We start from the raw sequence: 26,427 nt of genomic DNA on the forward strand, positions 1-26,427 counted from the left end.
CGTAACAAAGGCGCGTTATCGGAGAGCGCACCTACTCTGGTTTTTTGAGCGTTGGACTAGCCCGCGCTCAGGTGCCAAATAGAATAATAAGGACCCTTTTTTGCAGGTAAGTAGCACGTGCGGTTTTACTGAACAATAGACAATAAGCCTTCGGGCTCTACTAGAAAGCTACAAACTATAGCTAAAAGTACATCCGTTCGGCCCCAATTTTGGGGAAAGCCATAAGCCGCGCGTGGCGCCGTCGCCACCTAGCGGCCATATCTGTGCTGATCGTAACAGACGCGTTTTGTTAGAGTGCGTCTTCTGTACTTAGTACTATTATTTATTCTGTGCCCCAAATAAAAAGCGACGTATATAAATAAAACAAACTTTAATCAATATAAAGACGCATTATAATACATTAGAGCATCCCGAATCCTTTCGAATAGCTGATCGCCTTCATAAGTCTGTCCTCGAGTTTATCTCTGCTCTCATATTCAGGCAGCAACAGCACATTGAAGCAGGTATGCGCGGTGGGTAGTCGGTCGCAGTCCGGGCCGTTCCTGGCGATGACCAGCTTGAGATGGCTTAGGCCACCGACCGGGACCCGGTCCGAGCCGGTCGTGAACTGCAGCAGTTTCCGCTTGTCGTCGAGGGGGAGGCTGTGCACTATGCTCCAGAAGTCCTTGATGGTTTGGGACTCGGAGGTGTAGCCCGCGTCGTATTCCGTTGATTTCTCTAGCTCGTTGAAATCGAAGTTCTGGAACAATGGATTGTTGTGAAGTTTTTCTTTTTTTTAAGGCTATTTATGTTTATGTTTAAGAAGAGAGTAATGATTATACCCCGCAACGGAGCTAGCAAAACCGTAGCATATGACAGTTTTGTGTCAGGGTTGGCGATTATGATGAAACATTTTGCTTTAACTTTATTGTATGTAAGATTAATAAAATTGATCGAGAACCTTGTTGACCCTCTTCCGATATAACCCGGTTCAATTTACTGTCAAATAATATAAATTAACAGGTCAATGTCAATATTAGATGCGTCTCAATGTATCTGTTATTTTGTTTATAAAATCACGTTTTTTTTTCGCATTTATTTCAAATATTAACATGGAATTTTTATTGCTTGATAATATTGGTGTGTTTGAAAACAAAGAAAATATATTTTTTGTACTTTAGTTTATACGTAGTAGTGATAACCCTGACGTACAACTGCTACAGATTTGCTAGCTCGGTTGCGAGGTATGGTAATGATATACGTAACGAGTTATGGACCTACCGCCAGTCTCATAATAAATCGCCTACTGAACAGACGTGTGACTTTCCTTTATGCACCCTGCACATATATTACAGGAATATGGCGTGAAAAGTCATAAAATGTAGTTCAGTATCACTATAACTTATAAAATAAAGTCCCCCGCCGCGTCTGTCTGTTTGCATGTATGTTCGCGATAAATTCGGAAACTACTGAACGGATTTTCATGCGGTTTTCTCATATCTATAGGGTGATTCTTGGGGAAGGTTTTCAAGGTTTAGATGCATAATTTTACCCGTGTGTACTTGCGTAGCTGGGCAAAAACAAAAATATGTTGGATATTGTATGTTCACTAGATATTCTTTCTTTTTTGTCAAAATTTTTAGCTAATTTTACATTTTTCAAAAGTCTCCTTATAAGATTTTGGGGTAGCACGGGAAGAGGTAGCTACCTTCAGTACCCCATTCAAAAAATCAATCCTGTATTATACAGGGTGTACTACAATACCCTCCTAAGGCCCAGCCATACAGATGAAAAAACCAAAATTAGCCACCGAAATTTTAACCTATAGGGTAGGATATAGAGTTGATTTTGCGTTGTTTGATAATTGAACGAAACAAAGCAAAAGCAACTCTGTTCTAATTGAATATGATTTAAATTTCATTGAACTTAAGAAGTACTATAGGTAGGACCGTGGGCCTTAGTATACAGGGTGTAGTATGATAGGTCACCATCACGAACCCGCGCCGCAACGCCTTGAACTGACTGTCCACAGACTCGTTCAGCAGATACACCCTGTATTACACAGACTTGTAGTATGAGAGCCCACCTTGCTGCCGCAGACGAGCGTCTCCACCTCCTCGGGGCGGAACAGCGCGGCGAGCGGGCTCTCGTCGGTCACCATCACGAACCCGCGCCGGAACGCCTTGGACTGACTGTCCACAGACTCGCTCAGCAGATACACCCTGTATTACACAGACTTGTAGTATGAGAGCCCACCTTGCTGCCGCAGACGAGCGTCTCCACCTCCTCGGGGCGGAACAGCGCGGCGAGCGGGCTCTCGTCGGTCACCATCACGAACCCGCGCCGGAACGCCTTGGACTGACTGTCCACAGACTCGCTCAGCAGATACACCCTGTATTACACAGACTTGTAGTATGAGAGCCCACCTTGCTGCCGCAGACGAGCGTCTCCACCTCCTCGGGGCGGAACAGCGCGGCGAGCGGGCTCTCGTCGGTCACCATCACGAACCCGCGCCGGAACGCCTTGGACTGACTGTCCACAGACTCGCTCAGCAGATACACCCTGTATTACACAGACTTGTAGTATGAGAGCCCACCTTGCTGCCGCAGACGAGCGTCTCCACCTCCTCGGGGCGGAACAGCGCGGCGAGCGGGCTCTCGTCGGTCACCATCACGAACCCGCGCCGGAAAGCCTTGAACTGACTTTCCACAGACTTGTTCAGCAAATAGTCCGCGTACAGGTCTACGAATTCCTGAAATCAAATAAGAAATGTTTCAGGATGGCCCAAAAATACGTTGACGTTTTTTCTAATTATTTTATTAATTACTTACGTAACTAGTACAAAGTAAGTTAAAAATTAAAACTACAGCCTTATCTTTGCACCACTGCTAATTTTCCCGGATTCATAAGTTCAAAAGAGTGGCCACCCTACTCGCCTGATCTAAATCCAATGGATTATAGTTTGTGGTCAATCTTAAGCCCTTGCTACCCGGTCGCCGACAAGCCCCCAGACCGCGTGGCCTTGGTCCGTCCCGGACCGTGTAGACAGTTGTTTCCAACAAAATTAGACCAAAACTGACCAAGGTCAGACCAAGGTCAGACGGTTAGAAGGCTTGTTGGCGACCGTGTAGCAAGGGCTTTAGAGACAAGGGCCTGTGCTATTAAACACAAAAGTGTAAACGCTCTAAAAGCAATACTTACCAAATGGGACAAAATATCCTTGGAGGATTGCTGCGGCAATTCGTTGAAAATTTTAACGCGAAAGGAGGCTATTTTGAAGACAATTTTTTTGTTTTATAAAAAGAGTGTAGTTTTAATTATTAACTTATTTTGTAATAGTTACGGAAGTACTAAATACAACAATTAGGAAAAAACTTTGTCAACGTATTTTTGGGCCACCCTGTAAATTAAGTGACTAGTAAGTCGCATCGACAATAGGATATTTGACTAAACTCACCGTCATTAGAACTTGCGAACTATGTAAACAAACCGCCATATTGAAATTGTCTCTGAATGATGAATTTACTAGTGATGGGCAAGACTCTTACTACTTTACTAATGTCAAACCATATCGAGTAATAAAATACCAAAATTAAAAAACAAGTAGTTACTTATTTTTAATTTGTTTAATCACGATCAGAAGACAAATTGGTACTTAAGAATGATGTATTGATGTATTTTACAACCGCGGCGGTAGGTACAGAGCGTGAGTTGGGTAGTGTGTAACGGGTTTATATCACAAACTTTAGTCACAACACTACCCATCATAGACAATTGTAGAATTTAAAAGAAACAAAAACGCCATTCCATCAGGTCCTAATAACCTAACTTATGAAACCATTTTAAACTTTTAATTAAATATCCAAGATACAGTTATATATTTATGTATTTTACGGAACGGACCGTTTCAATAGTGTATATGTGTATAGTTTGAATTGTGTTTGATGGGGTAGTGTGAAAATTCAAGGAGAAACAGTCACAAAACAAAGTTACATTGTTTGTTTACATAGTTCGCAAATTCTAATGACGGCAACTTTACCAGTCATATCTGGCCCCGTAGACAACATGCCAATCGCAACGCTCCGTAGCGAACGAAACGCAACTGTCACTGTCACACTTAAACTTATATGGAAGAGTGATAGAGATTCGAGACAAAGCGATTCGATGGCGAAGCGCAAGCGATTGTCATCTTGGCTAGGCCGCCAGTTTCTTTTTTCGAACTGTCAAAACGATTTGCTACAATGGAATTTATATGAAACACTAGCATGTGACGTCACGATCAAATTACCTACTCTTTATAGTTTCATATGTTTTATGGCGAGAAGATATCACGTGTAATTTTTATTTTATATTTTAAGACTTTTACGATGCCCGTTTTTGAGAGATAGCATCTTGAACATATGCGCAATACAGTAGAAACGACATTAAAATGTACTGTAAAACGTTGTACGATACACGTGCGAATACTTAAAATTAACGTAAAATTCACAACTCGTTGCGAATATCGCACTTGTATCGCAAAAAACTATTAAAGACCAATGTTCTTTTTGGTTTTATCAATTCGTAAACCTTATTGCAACCACATAAGACCCACAATTGGTCAGTATATAAAACGCTTCCTACCTTTTTGTTACCCTGCGTGACGAAGATATTATCGGCGTCCCCTTTAAGGTCGTGGAAGATGACGTTTCCGAACACGTCCCGGTAGCATATCCTGAAGGTCTGGTAGTATACTTCCTCTAGGTCGTCATCGTTGTAATCCAGCATGTCTTTTAGGCCCGAGTATAATATCTGAAACGAATTGATGTATTAACTTAAATTGCCATTCCATTGATTTATGAACTACATTTCGGAACCCAAATAAATTTTATCTCGACGATATACACGAAGATTGGCGTTTACAGATTTTGGAATAAACATACAGGGTGCAAGAAAAAGATCATTTTTGGCAAACTTTTTTTTTTATGGCAATTGATCGCATTCCTATCTGGGATCAAAAGCTTGTATGGGACCAAAAAAAATTAACGGCTTGAAAAGCCACAAATCGAGGATAACTTTTCCCATACAATATGTATGAAAATGAAAACATTTATTTTTCACATGCTATTGTTGTATGCCAATCGATTCCATTTCTATCTAGTATCAATAGTTTCCTAGGGGTCAACTTACGGTAATGTACTGTACTGTACAAATTAATAAAAACTTTTTGCATACATTTACTATGGAGAAAACGTGATTTTTTTTCACAATTTTCTATCTAGCCAATCAGCTCCGTTAATTTTACAAGCTTTTGATCCTGGATAGGAATAGGATCGATTGCCATATAAAAAAGTTTGCCTAAAATGAAATTTTTCCCGCATTCTGTATGTTTTATTCAAAATCTGTAAACTCTTCATTAATTTGAAATTGAGGAAAGGTCATTTAACACCATTTTTGCGTAGCAGCACGGGTCTGGTAGCTGCCCTGACTGACCCAATAAGAAAATCCACCCTGTATATTTATATATCGACAATATATGATGTCACAGGTTATGATGCACCAATCGCGGCAAAATCACGTTTGTTGCATGGGAGCTCAACTTAATTTTTTTTTAGTATTTGTTGTTATAGCGGCAAGTCTGTGAAAATTTCAACTGTCTAGCTATCACGGTGCACGAGTTATTATAGCCTGCTGACAGACAGATGGACAGACAGACGGACAGCGGAGTCCTATAGGGTCCCGTTTTTACCCTTTGGGTACGGATCCTTAAAAAGATTACTCACAGGATTCCAGTCAGCCAGATCTTCGAAGGAGCCTTTCTTCCCCATCAGCTTCCGGTACACGACCATGGGGAAGTTGACCGGCAGTATCACGTTGTTGTATATGGCCAGGCCCAGCACTATCCCGATCAGGGTGAACTGGGCTTCCGTCTCGAACGACAGCGGGTTGAACCTGTCAACATGGAATAATCCTTCAGAATTTTATACAATGTGTTTGGAAATAAATAAATTGGCTCGTCTTCGTCGGTATTTTCTTGATTATGTTTGTTATGGCCGATTTGAAAAATTGTGGCTTTCCATCAGAGAAGGGTCCTTATACTTCATGTGCAATAAGGACCTCTCTATCAGAATTTCTGTTGGAATTTCAGATGAAAACGACCTTATTGCACTTGGAGCATAAGGACCCTTCTGTAATGGAAAGCCACAGTTTTAATTGTAATGGAAAGCCAGAATTTTACTTTTATAAGTAATTTTCTCAGTTGGTCAGAATCTATTAGGATCCTGGAGAAATCTGGGTAAATTTGGGTATTTTTGCATTTGATGAAGTGGAATTGCTGATCAAGAATATAAGATAAAAGGTTTTTTAAGACTGTTTTGTGAATTCAACTCTTTACAGGCGTTTATGAACATAGAATATTCGTATATATATTCGTATAAGAATCGAAATTTTCATATCAATCTTAAATGAATCTATCTCTTCAATGAATAATTAAAGAAAAAATTTGAAGAACTCCTTGTTGACGCCAGCTGCTCAGGATCTGATGATGGCTACTGGGGAAGGTCTTACCACACTGTTCCATTGTCGCGCTGATGCGTGAACATTCCATAGTCTGGGTTGAAGATCTCCTCAACGATGAGCTGGAAGAATTCTTTGCTGACGCCTTCCGGCTGCTCAGGAACTAATGATGGCCTACTGGTGAAGGTCTTACCACACTGTTCCATTGTCGCGCTGCTGCGTAAACATGCCGTAGTCCGGATTGAAGATCTCTCTAGCGATAACTTAGAAGAACTCCTTGTTGATGCCTTCCAGCTGCTCAGAATCGAATGATGGCCAGTAGGCCGCAGCGCGCAGCTTTGCTGACGCCTTGTGGCAGCTCAGGAACTAATGATGGCTTACTGGTAAAGGTCTTACCACACTGTTCCATTGTCGCGCTGATGCGTGAACATTCCATAGTCTGGGTTGAAGATCTCCTCAACGATGAGCTGGAAGAATTCTTTGCTGACGCCTTCCGGCTGCTCAGGAACTAATGATGGCCTACTGGTGAAGGTCTTACCACACTGTTCCATTGTCGCGCTGCTGCGTAAACATGCCGTAGTCCGGATTGAAGATCTCTCTAGCGATAACTTAGAAGAACTCCTTGTTGATGCCTTCCAGCTGCTCAGAATCGAATGATGGCCAGTAGGCCGCAGCGCGCAGCTTTGCTGACGCCTTGTGGCAGCTCAGGAACTAATGATGGCTTACTGGTAAAGGTCTTACCACACTGTTCCATTGTCGCGCTGATGCGTGAACATTCCATAGTCTGGGTTGAAGATCTCCTCAACGATGAGCTGGAAGAATTCTTTGCTGACGCCTTCCGGCTGCTCAGGAACTAATGATGGCCTACTGGTGAAGGTCTTACCACACTGTTCCATTGTCGCGCTGCTGCGTAAACATGCCGTAGTCCGGATTGAAGATCTCTCTAGCGATAACTTAGAAGAACTCCTTGTTGATGCCTTCCAGCTGCTCAGAATCTAATGATGGCCAGTAGGCCGCAGCGCGCAGCTTTGCTGACGCCTTGTGGCAGCTCAGGAACTAATGATGGCTTACTGGTAAAGGTCTTACCACACTGTTCCATTGTCGCGCTGATGCGTGAACATTCCATAGTCTGGGTGGAAGATCTCTTCAACAATGAGCTGGAAGAATTCTTTGCTGACGCCTTCCATCTGCTCAGTATCTAAAGATGGATGCTCAGACCCTACTGGTAATTAAGGTCTTACCACACTGTTCCATTGTCCCGCTGCTGCGTGAACATTCCATAGTCTGGGTTGAAGATCTCCTCAACGATGAGCTGGAAGAATTCTTTGCTGACGCCTTCCGGCTGCTCATGGTCTGATGAATGCCTACTGGTGATTGAGGTCTTACCACACTGTTCCATTGTCGCGCTGCTGCGTGAACATGCCATAATCGGGGTTGAAGATCTCCTCAACGATGAGCTGGAAGAACTCTTTGCTGACGCCACCCTCGTCCAAGCCCTGCTCGCCCTCAAACTCTACTACTAGTTGCTTCTTGAAGTCTAGGACTCGCTCCATTGCCACCATCTCCAACTGAAATACAAAGTTTTATGTTATTAAATGGTTGACCAGAAATCATGTGATCATATTTAGCCTATTTTTGACCCTCTGATTCCCCCTCCTCCATCGTAATAATTCGTGATATTTTCCTTGCCCCCCCTCTAAACGATCACATGATTTCTGGACGACCCCTAAGGGCCACTTGCACCATTCACTGACCCGGGGTTAACCGGTTAAACCTGGAGTTACCATGAGCATGGTTACCAGTACAATTTGACACTGGATTAACGGTTTAAGCGGTTAACCTTGGGTTAGTGGAATGGTGCAAGTGGGCCTAAGTGGTTGACGCTGAAAAAACAGTTAACCCCGAATGAGAGATCTTCTTTCTTGTCGCATCCGTGGACGTGACGAATGTGGACACTCTTAACCAGTGCTCTCCAAGAGAATAAGAATTAATAATCTGGAAACAGGACCGTATAGGTGAAAAAATCTGACTTGGGGCCACTTGCACCATTCCACTAACACGGGGCTTAAGCGGTTAAACCGTTAACCCAGAGTCAAATTGTACCTATTGATGCTGTACCAGGGAACAGGGGAAGGCTCCGCTCATCACTAAACGTCCCACCCCAACACCCCATCCAAAAGACCAAGTCCCCCCCTCAACGACTCCACAAAGGTGTCACCATCAAAGTTAATACAATATGTCTGTCTAATGTTAGTAATACTAACCTCGACGCCGACACGCGCCGCTCCGAGTACATCCGGATCCGGTTCCGTAGTACAGCCCGAGGGGCTTCAACACAGTTAATACAATGTGTGTCTAATGTAAAGCTTTGGATTCCTCCGAAAACGGTGCCGTCATATGACGGCCGTCATATAGCGGCAGCAAAAGACGGCCGTCTTTACGGTGGCGACATGTGGAAAGTACCACGGCGTCATAACACACCGTCATCCACCAAGGTCAAAGCGGCAAATTTGAAAAATGTAGGCGCGATGGGATAACGTCCCATAGAAAATTTAAATTTCGCGCCTTCTCCTACTGACAAGATTTGCTTAATCATCTATAATTTACTTGGAGGATGAAATATCATCAGAAGAGGAAAATAATCGTAGTACGGAATCATTTATTCAAATCTCGTGTCATTTATTCAAAATGGCGTCACCGCTATCTAATAAAACGTTCACGAAACTATCGACACCGTCATGACGGCCGTCATCTTACGTTACGTTGACAATCAACGTAACGTAACGCCGTCTAGGAAACCGCGCCATCTTGTTTACATAGACAACGTTCTAGTGACGTCAGTCAACGCTATATAGCGGCCGTAATATGACGGCACCGTTTTCGGAGGAATCCAAAGCTTTAGTAATACCAACCTCGACCAGCGCGTCATCTATGATATGCGTCCTGCGCACTTTGAGCCTGAGATACGGCATGGGCGGCGCCGCGCCCACCACGGCGTGCAACAGCGACACGCGCCGCTCCGAGTACATCCGGATCCGGTTCTCGTAGTACAGCCCGAGGGACTTCGTCGCCGCCGTCAGGATGAACGGGTATTTTAGGAAGGCGAATTTTTTACCTGAAGCGTAAAGAAAGCATTTAGTCCGGGAACCTTATGAGAGATGGCGCTGTACAGCTCCGTATATTTTGCGGTAAATGAGATTGTCAAAATTTGACGTTCGTCAATTCAGTGACCGCCATAGATATAATAGATGTGATATACGCAAATAGGCAAAGCGACACTATGATTGGTCGAATTTATTTGTTGCCCACCATAAGCCATACTAATTTACGGTGGGGAATTAAAAAAAGTAAGACTGGCAAGGACAAACAATAACAGCGCTTTCGCTGCTACTCCTACTGAAAGGTACATAAGACTATCCCGTTCGGTCATTTCCTCTCACCGTTCATGCCTGATCCGGTTAAAATATTAGATTCATGTTTTGCAGTAACTCCGACTGACAAAATTTGACGTTTGACAATTCAGTGACCGCAAAACATATGACGCTGTACAGCGCCATCTGTTATGGATGTCAAAAGGGGCAAGTTTTATTATTAGACTTTACCTCTCTATTACAATCAATTATCTTTGGTGGTACAGTCACCTGCAATAATATGTTACTCTTCGAAGGCCGCAAAAATATGTGACACGCTCTTATTGCTCTACAAATAAGCTCGTGTCAGATATTTTTGCGGCCTTCGTTGTGTAACATTATTGCAGGTGACTGTACGTACGAAAGTTGTCAAGCGCTCACTTTTACATGATTTAGGCCCGGTTTAGTATAATTTATAGGGTTCCATACCCAAAGGGTAAAAACGAGACCCTATTACTAACACTCCACTGTCCGTCTGTTTGCCTGTATGTCACCAGGGTGTAACTCATGAACCGTAATAGCTGAAATGTTCACATAGGATGTATTTCTGTTGCCGCCATAACATCAAATACTAAAAAGTACCTACGGAACTCTCGGCGGGCGAGTCCGACTCGCACTTGGCCGGATTTTACAAGCTTTTATTTACCTTGCAATGTACCTAGGAAAATATGTATGTAACTATGTTTGTACGGGTCAAATCTTGCATGTTAAATTTGACCCACTTCCCGACTTCCAATGAAGCTGAAAATTTGCATACACATGTAAATCGGGTGACAACACAATATTATGATACCATCGAGCTGATCTTATGATGGAAACAGGAGGTAGCCATAGGAACTCTGTGATAAAACAACGGAACCTAACTGTGTTTGGGGTTTTTAGAATTGTCTCGATGAGTATTCGTTGCATGTGGAAAGAAAAGTACAGTCAGCGATAAAAGCTTGTACCAAAAATGAAATTTTTGCCAAAAACTTATTTTAACTCACCATTACTAATTTCTGTCCTATAGTTAGCGTAGTCCTTATCCATTTCTATAGTATCACTGAGAGGCTCGTTATAGAACTCCTCAAACGGCAGGTAGGGCTTCCTAGCGTCTAATACATATACACCTAATTCAATTCCTGAAACAACAACATATTTGTATTAATTTTAATTTTTAACAAGCAGAAACGTGACTTGGAACTCTGGTAGACGTTCAAGAAGTGTAACGGTCTTACGGTAGATGTCGCTTGGGTCCCCTTGACCCATATGGTGGAAAGATTTGCTGGCTATGGATGAGGTCTTGGTGGCTCAGATGGCAGAGCGTTGGAGTATCGATCCAGACGCCGTGAGTTCAAGTCTCACCCAAGACAGTAATTTTTCCACTTTTAACCCTTAAATGCATAGTGATGCATTTATACACACAACATAAACATCAAATGTTATGCATTATTAAACAAATTCTATTTGTTCTTGTATATTATTTCAATAGTAAAACTAATAAATGTTCCGAATTATTACATAAATTTACGCAGTATTTTAATTTATAAAAGTTACATTTGTTTATAGACGAAATGTCGGAAAACTTGGAAAAACCTGGAAGTTGATGATGTTTAGTATGTGATTTTGGGCAGATTTTTCGGGGTTTGTAATTATTTTATATTTACAAATTTTATCATAGGAACATCACAAATAGTGTACCTTTCTGTTGGCAGTTAAGATTTTTCCTATACCCCTTACTAATAGCTATATATTTCCAAAAATATGATTTAGACTATGCAACTTTTAACACTGATTTCCCAGTGAAAATCGATGATATCATTTTTTTTACTATTTTTCCTAGAAACGGCAAACAATTATGTGATATATATATTAATTTCGGGCAAAACGAAAAAATCATGTATTTAAGGGTTAAATTTGTATTAGTTTGACGCATCGCCAACAGGGGTAGAGGTGGTCAAAAGCGTCTCCTAGAGGGTCTAGTGGGACAGAGACTTGATGTCTGTCTTACCATAGAGAAATATAGTAAGACAAGAGTGCTCACTCCATACATCAGTTAGACTATTAATTTCAGTGTCTACATCTAGCATCGAGTAGCGGAACTATCAGTACTGCTACTTGACAATAAAGATAAGATAAGATAAGATAAAGATAAAAGATAGTTTATTCAAGTAGGCATAATTACAATGCGCTTATGAACGTCAAATAAAGCTAGGTAGACCGGCTCCAACCCTACACCTCTGCCCCGAGAAGATTTAAATCCCCCCTCAATTGGAGGAGGGTATCCCAATATGGGACCGGCAACAAACTCGGCGGGACACATCTTTTCAAAAATAATTACATCTTATAATTAACATGCATTACGAGAAAATAAGGGAAAAAATACAATTTAAATTACTATAGAATTCATGCAATTATACACATAAGGTGTAATAGAAATTTGATTTATAAAATATACATATGTACATGGAATCATACAAATTCGTAGCTTTTTCAGAAAACATATCAAATTCTTACAAAAGGAAAAGAAAATAAAGTTATTAAAAGAAATGGGAAAACATATTATATAAATCTGATTGATTATTATGAATTACCAACATATAATATTTGATGTGCTTTCCTGCTTACCTGAGCTGTGTCACCTATAACTCTATACATAATACAATGTTTTTAATTGCTACTACTTTTTATTAGTTTCTGGTTTGGACCATGCATGTTTGTCTGTCAAGTAGTCCTCGACTCTGTAATAAGCTTTTAACATCAATGACTTTTTTAAGTAATTCTTAAGAGCTGGAAAGGGTAATCTTAAAGCATCCTCAGGCAACTTGTTATAAAAATGAATGCATTGCCCAACGAATGACTTTTGTACTTTACGGACACGAAACTTTCTGATAGCAAGCTTATTTCTAGTGTTAAAGTTATGGACATCAGAATTCTTAGTGAAGGAGTTTAGATTCTTAATAACATAAATAATACTATCATATATGTATTGGGAAGCTACAGTTAAAATATTAATTTCTTTGAAAAGTTCTCTTAATGATTCACGCGCTCTTAAGTTATATATAGAACGAATGGCTCTCTTTTGTAAGACAAATATAGTCTGTATGTCAGCTGCTTTGCCCCAAACCAGAATACCATATGACATTACACTATGAAAATAACTATAATAAACAAGGCGAGCTGTTTCAACATTAGTCAATTGTCTAATTCTCCTCACGGCGTAAGCGGCCGAACTTAATTTGTTAGCTAGTGTTCCGATATGAGGACTCCATTGTAGATTTTTGTCCAATGTTAAACCAAGAAACAGAACTTTATCTACCATCTCTAAGCATTCATTATTCAAAAGTATTTTAGTATCGACTGGTTTAACATTTGGTTTTCTTAGCATTAAGAAGCAAATTGTTCATAATAGATGTAGCAGTACTGATAGTTCCGCTACTCAATGCTAGATGCTAATAGTCTTTTTGGTACTAAAACTGATGTATGGAGTGAGCAATCTATGTATTTTTTTCTCTATGGTCTCACTCACTATACTCGTACCTAGGGGGTCTGTGTGCTGGTGGTTTTTGCTCTTGATGGACGTTAGGGGGTAGAGGTGGTCTAAAACGTCTCCTAGAGGGTCTAGTGAGACAGAGACTTGATATGTCTGTCTCACTCACTATACTCGTACCTAGGGGGTCTGTGTGCTGGTGGTTTTTGCTCTTGATGGACGTTAGGGGGTAGAGGTGGTCTAAAACGTCTCCTAGAGGGTCTAGTGGGACAGAGACTTGATGTCTGTCTCACTCACTATACTCGTACCTAGTGGGTCTGTGTGCTGGTGGTTTTTGCTCTTGATGGACGTTAGGGGGTAGAGGTGGTCTAAGGCGTCTCCTAGGGGGTCTAGTGGGACAGAGATTTGATATGTCTGTCTCACTCACTATACTCGTACCTAGTGGGTCTGTGTGCTGGTGGTTTTTGCTCTTGATGTACGTTAGGGGGTAGAGGTGGTCTAAAGCGTCTCCTAGAGGGTCTAGTGAGACAGAGACTTGATATGTCTGTCTCACTCACTATACTCGTACCTAGGGGGTCTGTGTGCTGGTGGTTTTTGCTCTTGATGGACGTTAGGGGGTAGAGGTGGTCTAAGGCGTCTCCTAGGGGGTCTAGTGGGACAGAGATTTGATATGTCTGTCTCACTCACTATACTCGTACCTAGTGGGTCTGTGTGCTGGTGGTTTTTGCTCTTGATGTACGTTAGGGGGTAGAGGTGGTCTAAAGCGTCTCCTAGATGATTTAGTGGGACAGAGACTTGATATGTCTGTCTCACTCACTATACTCGTACCTAGTGGGTCTGTGTGCTGGTGGTTTTTGCTCTTGATGGACGTTAGGGGGTAGAGGTGGTCTAAGGCGTCTCCTAGGGGGTCTAGTTGTTGAGGAACAGAGACAGGTTCCTCGCGAAGTGAGCTGGACTCCATGACACCGCCGATCATGTTCGCGTAGTAGACTATCTGCAATAGAATAAACAATATTTACTGTATTCACTGGTACTAACTTCAAATAATTCAATTTTGTCTCTAGAAATAATTCAATTTTGAACTTTACGGCATTGAAATAAGGTACTTTTATGAGTTTCGTGACCATGATGACATTGATAACGCTCTCATCGTCTTGCATTTGCAAGTTCCTCGTGTAGTTGATAGACATTATACGTAGCGTGATAAGCGTACTGTATACAAATTTAAACCTTACGCTGTCGTAATAGGGTACTTTTTACTTTCGCAAAGAACTTTTGGAAGATACTGATGCTTCAATCCATCTTCAGAGTAATGACGTAGCCAAATAGCGAGTGCTGTCGCGGTCGCCATGTAAGGTGTTACTAGATCAATTTTGAACTTTACAGCATTGAAATAAGGTACCTACCTTCATGAGCTTCGTTGCCATGGTGACGCTCTCGTCGTCTTGCACCTGGAAGTTCCTCGTGTAGTTAGTAGAGATTATACGTAGAGTTATTAGCTGCTGTAGAGTTTCCAGTATGTGTCGGAGACTCTCTTTGCAGTGCTGCGCCCACATACGCGCCAGTTTCGCTTGTGCTGTAAAAATGAATGAAATTGGGAAATCTAATCGCAAAATTCTACCTAGATAATAGGGTATTTGACTACTAGTCAAATCAGTTTCTTTTTACGAACTGATGAAACGATTTTGCTACTATCTAATACCTTTAAACGAGCAATTCTTGTTTATATATATATATATATATTTCGGGGATCTCGGAAACGGCTCAACGATTTCGATGAAATTTGCTATATGGGGGTTTTCGGGGGCGAAAAATCGATCTAGCTAGGTCTTAACTCTGGGAAAACGCGCATTTTCGAGTTTTTATATGTTTTCCGAGCGAAGCTCGGTCACCCAGATATTAGAATATACAGTGTGTAAGTCTAATACGGGCAATAAATTGAACCAGATATAGAATTTACCCGTCTTATCATTAATTAAAATGTTTTTTTAAGTTACACTTAATTATGACCCCGTGATTAATTTTTTCCACATGTACCGAGCAGCAATGTACTGCAAACATTAAGAAACAGAAGATGACATGACATTACTAGATACGAGCTTTTTAGTAACTGCCAACAAGCGTTGACAGTTACTTTAAAAAGCTCGTATCCCGTAACTTGTGTGGTGTATTACATTGCGGGCTGAATTATTTTGTATGGTTAAAATTTTCAATGCATTTCTAAGTAAAATCTATCTCAATATACTTTTTAGGTCCTATGCTAACCACCGTTTAAATATTCGCCCGTATTGGATTTACACACTGTATATGAAATAATAGCATGTGACGTCACGATCAAATTACCTACTCTTTATACTTTAATACGGGTTTCAAAATAGAAATCGTTTCTAAAAATAACTGCTGTCTACGTTTCTCTATTAATCTTCTGGTGCATGCATGGTGTAAAATAATTTGTTTTGAAATACATTCAAAATCCTAATACATTTTACCTGTTTTTGTTATAAAATAAGATCGACCAGGCCAGACTGACCAGACCAGATTTTTTTTTATGTTTTTAGTGGAGATCGAGGCCTTTGCCCAGCAGTGGGACACTGTATAGGCTTATAATAATAATAATATATTTGTTTTAAAATTTATTAATTAATCAATCATTATTCATTTATTACTTTAGAGGGGCAGTCCGCAGAGGCAGGGCAGAGGGGGGTCATGGATGCTTTTGTTTTACATTTACTTTTAACATGCTTGTTGTAGCGCGATGTCCAAATAATCATGGGACATTTTGAGGACCTATTTTTTGCTTTTAACCTTACTTTTGACAGGCAGACGTTTAGCGGCGTGACACAGCGCGGGCAGCGCTATCTCCAGGTAGTCGCTGCAGCCAAGGTCCGGGACCTCGAAGGCGATTACGAAGCAGTTGACTACGTCTTCTTCGGTCATCTTCTTCGTTATCCGCAGCGCTTATACTTTATCTAGCTTTCGTAATAATGTTGTGACCACATCTTATTGAAGTTTTAGTTTCATTTTTGACCTAAATAGAGTATTTGGCAGACAGATTTTTGACTATGGATACTTAATTTATCTGAATTGTGACCACACTCTATTGACCAATTGCAGGGGATAGCTAAATTTTGAAAAGAGCAGGGTTTGGCTAAATTTTGAAAAGAGCAGGGTTTGGCTAAATTTTGAAAAGAGCTTTCCCCAAAATTAGTTTAAGGATTCAAAGCTGCAAATGTTATTTTTTGTAGTCTAAAAACTCTAAATGTGATATTTTTGGTCCCTTATAGAGGACCTAAAACCTCCAAAGATTCAGTTTGCCGACCTATTACTTTGATTTTCTATACCTAAATTAAGTTTTAATTATTTTTGAACACTTTTGACAGGCGTGTTTGTAGCGCGATGTCCAAATCTTGGGACACGATTGATGATGATGGGACATGGGCTGATCATGGGACATTTTGAGGACCTATTTTTTGCTTTTAACCTTACTTTTGACAGGCAGATGTTTAGCCGCGTGACACAGCGCAGGCAGCGCTATCTCCAGGTAGTCGCTGCAGCCAAGGTCCGGGACCTCGAATGCGATTACGAAGCAGTTGACTACGTCTTCTTCGGTCATCTTCTTCGTTATTCGAAGGTCTATTTCCATGTTCTCGGCGAGAGTGGTCAGGGCGGTCACTAGGGCCGAACTGTAGTATTCTGATGGCACCTGCATACAAAAAAAATTGGAAGTTTGGTGTTTCAATCTTCTGAATGAGTGGAGTTGATTTTGGGAAATGATTCAAATACTAACACCAGATCTCCTTACGACTGCGCGTGTCCCGCTTATTTCAAATTGTGCATGCGACAACTGCCACCTTATTGCTATTTAATTACGACTTAGAAACGTAAAATTTTACTACAAAATACATCGCTTCATTCGCCGGACGAACACATCGCTTCTGTTTCTTTGTTTAACCTGTTAACCCCGGGTTAGAGACAATACTCACTTTAGCGAGGTAGTGGAAGGCGCGGCGACACGCGGCCACGTCGAGCCCGGGCCCCGCCAGGCTGTCCACGTCCTTGTCCGGGTCGCCCGACGAACACATCGCTTCTGTCTCTTTGTTCCCTAAATAATGTTTAAAATCTACAGGGTGTAATCTAAAACGTGATACAAGATAATCAAACCTGAATCTTTTCATGATTTTGAACAACTTTTACTATGGGGTCAATTTTGTAATATTAAAAAAAAATTGAGCTGTCCCATAGAAATGGTCAAGGAGAGGTAGACAAAAATGTATGGCAAAGATTTTTTTTATTGTTAATTTACAAAGTACCCCATAGTAAAAGTTGTTCAAAATCATGAAAAGATTCAGGTTTGATTATCTTGTATCACGTTTTAGATTACACCCTGTATAGTACATTTCAATGCAAGTGTGAAAAGTGTGTTATTATTTACGAGTCCAGAGATGTCTTTTGTCTCTTTGGTGTGTGGACGTATCGATTGCGGTCAGAATTAAATTTAAAAAAAAACTTGGTAAAAAACACTAGTTCGCAAAAAACAACTTTGCGAACGCTAAACAGTTACGTAAAGTAGCACTTTTTGAGCAACTGTAATTAAAAAAGTTATTATTTCAATTTCTTTGTTGTACTACCAAAGAGAATAGGAGGTATTACTGCAATGTTTTGCCGCCAGAGTGCAGCACTAGCACCGCCATGACCTTGTCGATAGTTTCGTGAACGTTTTATTAGATAGCGGTGACGCCATTTTGAATAAATGACACGAGATTTGAATAAATGATTCCGTACTACGATTATTTTCCTCTTCTGATGATATTTCATCCTCTAAGTAAATTATAGATGGTCAGCAAATCTTGTCAGTAGAAAAAGGCGCGAAATTCAAATTTTCTATGGAACTATATCCCTTCGCGCCTACATTTTTCAAATTTGCCGCTTTGACTTTGGTGGCTGACGGTGTGTTATGACGCCGTGGTACTTTCCACATGTCGCCACCGTAAAGACGGCCGTCTTTTGCTGCCGCTATATGACGGCCGTCATATAACGGCACCGTTTTCGGAGGAATCCAAAGCTTAAGCTCAAGAAGGCTTGTGTTGTGGTCAAGAAGGTTTATAATGTTTAAATCACCTACCTTTATTATTTCCTTCCCCATTACTACTGTCTGCGTGAGGCTTCCCTTGGAAACACCGGGCTAGTATGGCCGGTTGTGTGAACGCCTCTCCTACAATGAAATAAAAAAAAAATTAAAGATAAAGTTAAAAGATTCGTGACGATCACAAAACATGTACGAACATGTACGAACAAAAGCAAGAAAAGAAGAAATCATTAAGTGCGCATCACGAAATTGACCCAACTCAGCATAATGCTAGCTATAAAGCCAGCGCTGGGGCCCGTTACACAAAAGCTTGTAACTTGTAATTATTTAGAAATTTAAATCAGGCAACAAGGCCAGGCGTGTCTCACTCCGCGATTTCGTCGCTTTGCTATAGGTAGCTAAAAGTACATCCGTTCGGCCCCAATTTTGGGGAAAGCCATATGCCGCGCGTGGCGCTGTCGCCACCTAGCGGCCATATCTGTGCTGATCGTAACAGACACGTTTTGTTAGAGAGCGAGTCTTCTGTACTTAGTACTATTATTTATTCTGTGACAAGGCCCATATTACAAATACCTTACAGACTAACATTCATATATGTATTTTGTAAAATTAAAACTAAACACTTCACACAATTCGGATGTCACTTCTTGACAGCTTTTATTAGAAAGGGACTTCCACTTGTATTACAAGTTACAAGCTTTTGAGAAACGGGCCCCTGGTCTTCCGTAGGGCTCATTCGGTGCGGTGTAGGCATAGACTAGGAATCCTCTAGACTGAGCATAGTAACGCTACCCCCTCTGCCACTTATACGGTAATTTTACTCCATCTTAGAGTCAATCCCGTGCCGTGATTGGTGCGTGTCTTTGAACGGACCAATCACGGCACGGGATTTGCTCACCTCGTCCCGCCGCACCCCCGTATTTTTGGCAGCATCGGTTTCATGAAATAATTGCTCTAAACTCAGTCTAGAGGATTCCTAGTCTATGGGTGTAGGTATTTAAATGAAATTGTGACGTTATCTATGAAAAGGAACCTTATTGTCGATGGCTCTTACGCCGTTATTAACGATGCTCCGATATAAATACAATGCCGCGCGACGCTGTACGGCGTAAGCGCCGTCTACAATAAGGTCCCTTCTCATAGATAATGCCCCAATTGATCAACAAAAATTACCATTCCTAAACCTTATTGCAAGAACAAAAGGTCTATATTTAGTAACGTTACCTAGTGCCCTGATGAGAGGCTCAGGCGCTTTGGTCTCCAAACACTCATCACACAACTTGTATATATGCTCCTCTGTCAATGGTGCACCATCTAAAAAAAAACACATATTAGCCACTTACAATTAATTGTCCCAGCCACACGGACACACCATACATCAAAAATAATTTGCGTTTATTTGTGCGCGGCACGTCTGTACACGCGTCATTGTGTATGTGTGGGTAAGTCGCTTTACTGAGAGTACGTCAGAAGTCCGCCAGATGCATGTCGCGGGGCGAGGTAATGCGAGTAGGGGCGGGGCGGTGCGTGGCCGTTCTGTATGCTAATTCAAGGTCTTTTTTTTGGCTAGCAAATCTCAAACCCTAGGACTAAAGATAATCTTATGAAAAAAAAACTGTGACAAAAAAAATACGTGCCAATAGTAATTTCAATTATATTAATCATTAGGTATAGCCGTTTCAAGTAAAAGGCAACTTAATGTTGGTTGTTAATAAGGCCTTATCGTCATAAAGATGCAATTAGAAATCGGCCTTATTGACAACCACACAAGTCAAAGTCACAATGGTATTTCAACTCATCATCTTCCTCGCGTTAACTTTTTAGCACGGCTCATAGGAGCCTGGGGTCCGCTTGGCAACTAATCCCGATAATTAGCGTAGGCACTGGTTTTACACAAATGTGAAATACCACTAAGCCGCCTTTAAATAATTAGATTAAGGTCACGTTCTTGGACGTTTTACTTGGCCCTGTTGCCACCTCGAAATGCTTCGAACTCCTCGGTTCGCTCGTCGTCGTACCTATCAAAACCTCTGATTTTCCATTTTGATATTCATTCAACGGTATATATTTCGTAAATCGCATTTTAGTAACTCTATGTTTAGATCACACTACATTTATCACTACATAATATAAAACAAAGTCGCTTCCCGCTGTCTGTCTGTCCCTATGTATGCTTACATCTTTAAAACTACGCAACGGATTTTGATGCGGTTTTATTAATAGATAGAGTGATTCAAGATAAATGTTTATGTATACTTTGTTAACCCGTGCGAAGCCGGGGCGGGTCGCTGGTAAAGAAATAAAATGTAATGTAAACAAAGCACAATCAACTCTATTTCCTACACTGATGGTTAAAATTTCACTGCCACATTTAGGATTTTAGAAGCTGGGCCTTAGGAGGTTAGAACATACCTGACAAGGACAGAAGCAGCTCATCCAGCATGTTTATCAACCATTTTGCACTCTTCCCCATGATCACTGGTATCACTATGACGATTTACTCTCTCATACTCGATATAAAAGGATTGTAACACAATTAGGCCCATTAGTATAACAATATGATGAATTTAGTAATTACTTAATTAGGTCATTACATTTGATGGGTTTCCAGTATTTTTTAAATGAGATATTAGTAGTCAGTTGGAATAAATGGTTAATGAGATTTTTTGGTGATTACCTAATTACTAAACCCTTTTGTAACTAACTAGCAAAATAGTAATTTGCCGAAACGAATTTTTATAAAACGAAAAATTTAAAAAGTACTGCGCAAAGATAATAATGTTTATAGTCCAAAAATAATAATGGCACCATTCGATTCCTTACATTTTATTTAAAAAAATATTGTACTTATAGCAACAATATACATAAACGCAATATTTCACTGACAAAATCGCAATTTCCTTGTTTTCCATACATCGAAACGGCTTCTAACGTTACATAGTGACGTCACGATGTATTGCCATTTTCTTAGAAGCGTTTCTTCAGTAATGTGCGGGTGCCAGACTTTGACCATTATTTGTGACTTTTGTATTGCTTTAAGACAATGGCTTCCATACATTTTGTATTGCTTTAAGACAATGGCTCCCATACAGACATTTGATCCTCAAAACAAACCTGATCGACTGATACCATTCATAAAAAATTGTCAAATACCCTATTCTGTTGGTTTTTCGACCATTTTGACAGTCCTTTGGCCTATTTAACCTTTTCGACGCCGTGTCAAACACAAAAGCTGTCACGCTGACGCCACGTCACCGAAGTGTCAAAACTGAAATTGACTTTATGCATATACACGTAGGTCTATGTTCCTCTGTGGTCTGTGACCGATTAATCGGTCTTTGGCGTTGAACCTACGGTGCGGATATATCGGTCATTGGCGTCCAAAAGGTTAAGGATAGCATGTATATGAAACGCACACACGACGTCACGTTCAAATTAACTTCTCCTTCTACATTTAGTTATAATTAAACATATATATATATTTATACAGTCAACAACCCTATTGGACTTATGTGCTTATTGTGTCTTTTTTCTTTTTCCTTGTTTGTTTTATTTTGTTACTGTGTTTTGCGACAATAAATGACTTTTTTTTTATATTAAGACTCACTGCTGTGACTAGTTTTGAACTCGTCCTGTCTGTGACTAGTTTCCTGTCGGGATCCCGTGGCGCTCGAGCTAGGCAGCTCGGACTTTTCGTCGTGACTCCGCTTCTCTTTCTCTGTACAAGCCGATGAAGGGCTAGAAACAATTAACGAATATGTAAGGAATTTTAATCGCATTGGAGAAACACTACTTTGGTTTGGGCACAGAATAACTAATAGTACTACCGTACAGAAAATTCACTCCTTCACAAAAGTCAGATTAGGTATAAAATTACACCTATATCGCCGCCTGCAAGCAAAATTTAAACTTATAACCGCGCACGAACCGTGAATCTCCTTTGCGCGCCGCAGTTTTATGCCCGAGCTGTGGGTGTCGGCACGGGGTTTCACTTGACGAGTTTTTATACCTATACCCACTGATTTATTATTTTTAAGATAAATATGTAAGAATTACAAACGTTGATTATTAATCATACATATTTTATCCGGAGATAGTATGCCTGAATCTCACGGAAGTAAGTTTCGAAGCCATTGTGTATTTTCAATTTTGCGCGAGCGCCGCGTGACACGACTATCGTGCGAGCCGAGCGGCAGCCCACTGCCATACGCCTGTCCGATGGGCGCGCCGGCCAAATGTACCTAAACTGCGGAGTGACACCCCCCTGGTTTGGGGTCGTCCAGAAATCATGTGATCATATTTGGCCTATTTTTGACCAACCCTTCCCCCCCCCCTTGGTGATATTTGGTGATTTTAACGCAACCCCCACCCCCTGCCACAAGATCACGTGATAATTATGATGCGTGATTTATTCATGCTTAAAAAGTTGGTGCGATGAATGTTTTTTATTGGGTAAATACGCATATAAAATAGAGCGGATTATTTCATCGGATTAAATTTTTGAGTAATAAAACCTAGTCCAATATTAAGTCGTAAAGATTTTTTTATGGATACTAAACAATGATAATATATACTCGCATAAAGTAGACAGATACATTAGGTATGAAATGAACGACAATATTTCATAGATAAATCACCCTTGTGTTATCTGCAATATTTTATTTTACGCTTAAGATTAACCGATTCGTCGGGTGTTCCATTTTCGAACAACACAACAGGCGTGCCTTATGCCATAGAATATGATGGCACGCCTATCGTGTCATACGCCTCACGTTAAAAACATTGATGACACGCCTGTCGTGCCATCCGCACCGAAACGGTTGTTTTCTTTTGGTGTAAAATGAAGAATATTTGTATTACCTGGTTGAGTCGCAAGGGCTTGTCTCAGTGCGGGGCACTTTGTTGGGCAGACTGTCACATAGCCGGGCCTCCTTATAGAACAGCTTGATAGCCTCCGCTGCAGCCTCATTTGGTGTGAGATTTCGGGCCTGTCAAATATTTACAGTCTATATTATAAAAAAAAATAACTAGTTTAATCTGTGGTTTCAGCTTGGGATTTGGTCTATGGTACTTCCCCTCCCTCTACCAAGGGGGTAGATTCCAACCAGCTAGTGTCCCTTTGAATATCAGGAAGTGGATTTTGAAAAATAAATTAGCCAAAACTTATTCCTACAGTTTGAGCCTTCATTGTACAGTCAACTGTAAAAATATGGGTGCACAAATCATCTCGAAAATATGTCCCATAGCCCTTATGTCAGCAAATTAAGAACTATGGGACATATTTTTGAGTAAGTGGTCTACACCCATATTTTTACACTTGACTGTACTGAAGCAGTTCATGGGGCGTATGCTTACTAAAAAAAATCACATTAACAATTTTTTTTTACTCAATAATCAATTAATCAGCAACATTGTAGGGATAAAACATATGACAAGCCCTCTTATTATATTAATTGTTTAATTACAACCATACCCATTTAATTCACATTTTACCTTATGTGATTCAATTATATTCAAATCAAAACTTAAAAGAGTTCAACAGCAATTAGAACAATTATAAATGGATCTGCTTGCAACAAATGATTTTTGTATTTTTTGGATGTTGAAGAAAAACATGGAAATTAGGTCTCAACTGTTTATTAGTGTAACTGTTACGAAAAATCACATTTTATAGGCCCGAGATGGGCGTTTTTTTTTTTGTTATCCCCTACACTTTTTTTCAAATTTGGGATTTTTTATGTTATTTCTACTCAGAATCACGAGCTCTTTCTATCCTAATAGGAGAAAAAAAGTGTCCTAAGGTTTTTATTTCCATTACGTCACCATTTTTCATAGACTTTGTATGGCGGTCGCGGAATGGAAAGATCGAAAAATGTATGGAAATTTTGGGACACTTTTTTTCTCCTATTAGGATAGAAAGAGCTTGTGATTCTGAGTAGAAATAACATAAAAAATCCCAAATTTGAAAAAAAAAGTGTAGGGGACAACAAAAAAAAACGCCCAGATACACTTGTAAGTTTTACTTACGTAAGTAGGGACAAAGCTATTTGTTAGAATGAGATAACAATATTCATCTCTCATTCTATAGTACCTATAGCTGTGTCCCTACTACGTAAGTAAAACTTACATCTTGGGCCTATTGGCAATCCTACTATAGGTCTACCACTCAACTGAGCCACTTGGCAGTGGCGTAGCTAGGCATGGGCGAAGTGGGCCGTCGCCCACGGCCTCGCGCCCCAAGAGGCGCCTCACGTGAGGCCCCTTCGGGCACAGTGAAAGAAAAGGGCCTCGCAGATTCGATTTCGCCTATGGCTAGTTCGCCGTTCACACTACACCACTGCCAGTTGGTACCATCACCCACAGTGTTAACTGTACATCGGTGGACCTTATGCCTTTTGTAATAAGGTCCACCGATGTACAGGTAGGAGTGTTGCTGTTTGTATAACACTATCATGGTGATACTGTCTGGTTGAGGGCTATGTTAACACATTCATTGCCACCCAGCCAAACAAGACATGCGCGCCAGAGCACAAACATTTCGTCATATAAAGCTGTAGTACCACGGCAGGGAACGGAATCATAAAATAGGCCATAATATAGCCGGGTTTTAGGCACTGAATTTGAAGCGTTCCTCATTGGGACAATAATCCCAATCTGGGACAATAAATAATGTATGTAATTTTCCGTTGAGTTATGAAAACACTATTAACTCAGGAAGCTTTTGTAGTAAATAGAGTAAAATTGTGCTTATATTGTACAGAATAGAGAAATTAAATCTGATTCTGCCAAAAAAAAAATAAAAAAATTACCCCAAATTAAATGACAAAAAGACAATAAATTATAGGAAAGGAAGCAATAATTTAACATATTATTTTAGATTTAACATTTCATGGTTAAGCAGAAAAGTTGCAGATTCATCCTGATCTTTGTTTACACATGGGAGCAACATCTTTTGTTATGGAACAATAATAAAATTCTATAAATACATTGTAAAGGTCACCGAACACAAGTTACCTCTCCGCTAGACGCACAGTACTGGTTGTCACAGTTTGGGTTCCCGCAGCCATCCAACAGCTGGTAAAAGTATCTCTCGATCAACTGTTTCGCAGCAGCTCGCTTCATAATGTCCTCACCACAGTTTGAGTTTTTCTCCGCACATATACCTGAATTAGAGCAACTTTCGGTTGGGGCTGTGTTACTATTTGACGATGACGCTTCGTTCCCCCTGAGAAAAGAAAACATATGATATAACAGGAACCACACCGGCCATTACACGCATTTAAGAACAAAAACAAAAATGAAAATAGCAAGTAATGCTATAACATAACCTTGTTTCAACTGCGCATCATGCTCGCTGTTTATAAATAGAACTATAAGCGCGTTTACGGAAAAAAATCTTCTTATAATAAACTTCTAAATAAATTAGTACACAAACTTCAACACAAGGCAGCTGCGAATTACATATTTACCTTGAAGCTTCGTCAGTTTCGCTTTTCGAGTTCATAGAAGTTAATTCTTTCAGTTGATAAATATATTTCACTGGGCACACATAAATGCAATAAAATAGACTGGTACATTCGACAATTATTGCTTTTATATTGTTATACAAAACAATAACCACACAAAAAGTCCCACCAGTTTGTTCTACTCTATTCTGCGATCTGTCATTCTGTCAACCATTTTGAACAATCCTGCTCCATTCCAAGTGTGGGATGATATTCACAGAATTTGATTTTAATCTCACTAGTTTAGATGAAGCAGCCATTTATTTTAAGAAAAATTCTTTACAATTGAAGACTACTACAAGAGATGAATTTTTAGAATACTTAATTGAATGAAAATTGACAATCAGAAGGTAATTATTCTGTCTTGCTGTGTATAATGGAACGTAAAGGAACGTAAACGTTTCACTAGCACGAAAAAAACGCTTTAATTCGCTATACAACACGATGTACCGCTTAATGAACATTGATTCGCTATTCTCAAAC

General features: G+C 40.3%; 1 protein-coding gene across 1 annotated transcript; it reads right to left on the reverse strand.

The window, feature by feature from the left end:
• Positions 1–353: 353 nt before the first annotated feature.
• On the reverse strand, positions 354–26,122 carry LOC134662586 (ubiquitin-protein ligase E3A). The gene is made up of 17 exons (XM_063518860.1): positions 25,909–26,122; positions 25,454–25,664; positions 23,300–23,427; positions 22,047–22,177; positions 19,664–19,753; positions 18,476–18,565; positions 17,337–17,455; positions 16,840–17,056; positions 14,760–14,929; positions 14,182–14,347; positions 10,871–11,005; positions 9,387–9,589; positions 7,861–8,042; positions 5,742–5,910; positions 4,603–4,770; positions 2,576–2,731; positions 354–739 (listed from the first exon to the last, which is right to left on the reverse strand). Exons 1-17 carry the CDS (start codon positions 25,941–25,943, stop codon positions 401–403), a joined length of 2,709 nt encoding a protein of 902 aa, XP_063374930.1. The 5' UTR covers positions 25,944–26,122; the 3' UTR covers positions 354–400.
• Positions 26,123–26,427: the final 305 nt, after the last annotated feature.

This window comes from Cydia amplana, chromosome 3 (assembly GCF_948474715.1).
Source record: "Cydia amplana chromosome 3, ilCydAmpl1.1, whole genome shotgun sequence".
Taxonomy (NCBI): domain Eukaryota; kingdom Metazoa; phylum Arthropoda; class Insecta; order Lepidoptera; family Tortricidae; genus Cydia; species Cydia amplana.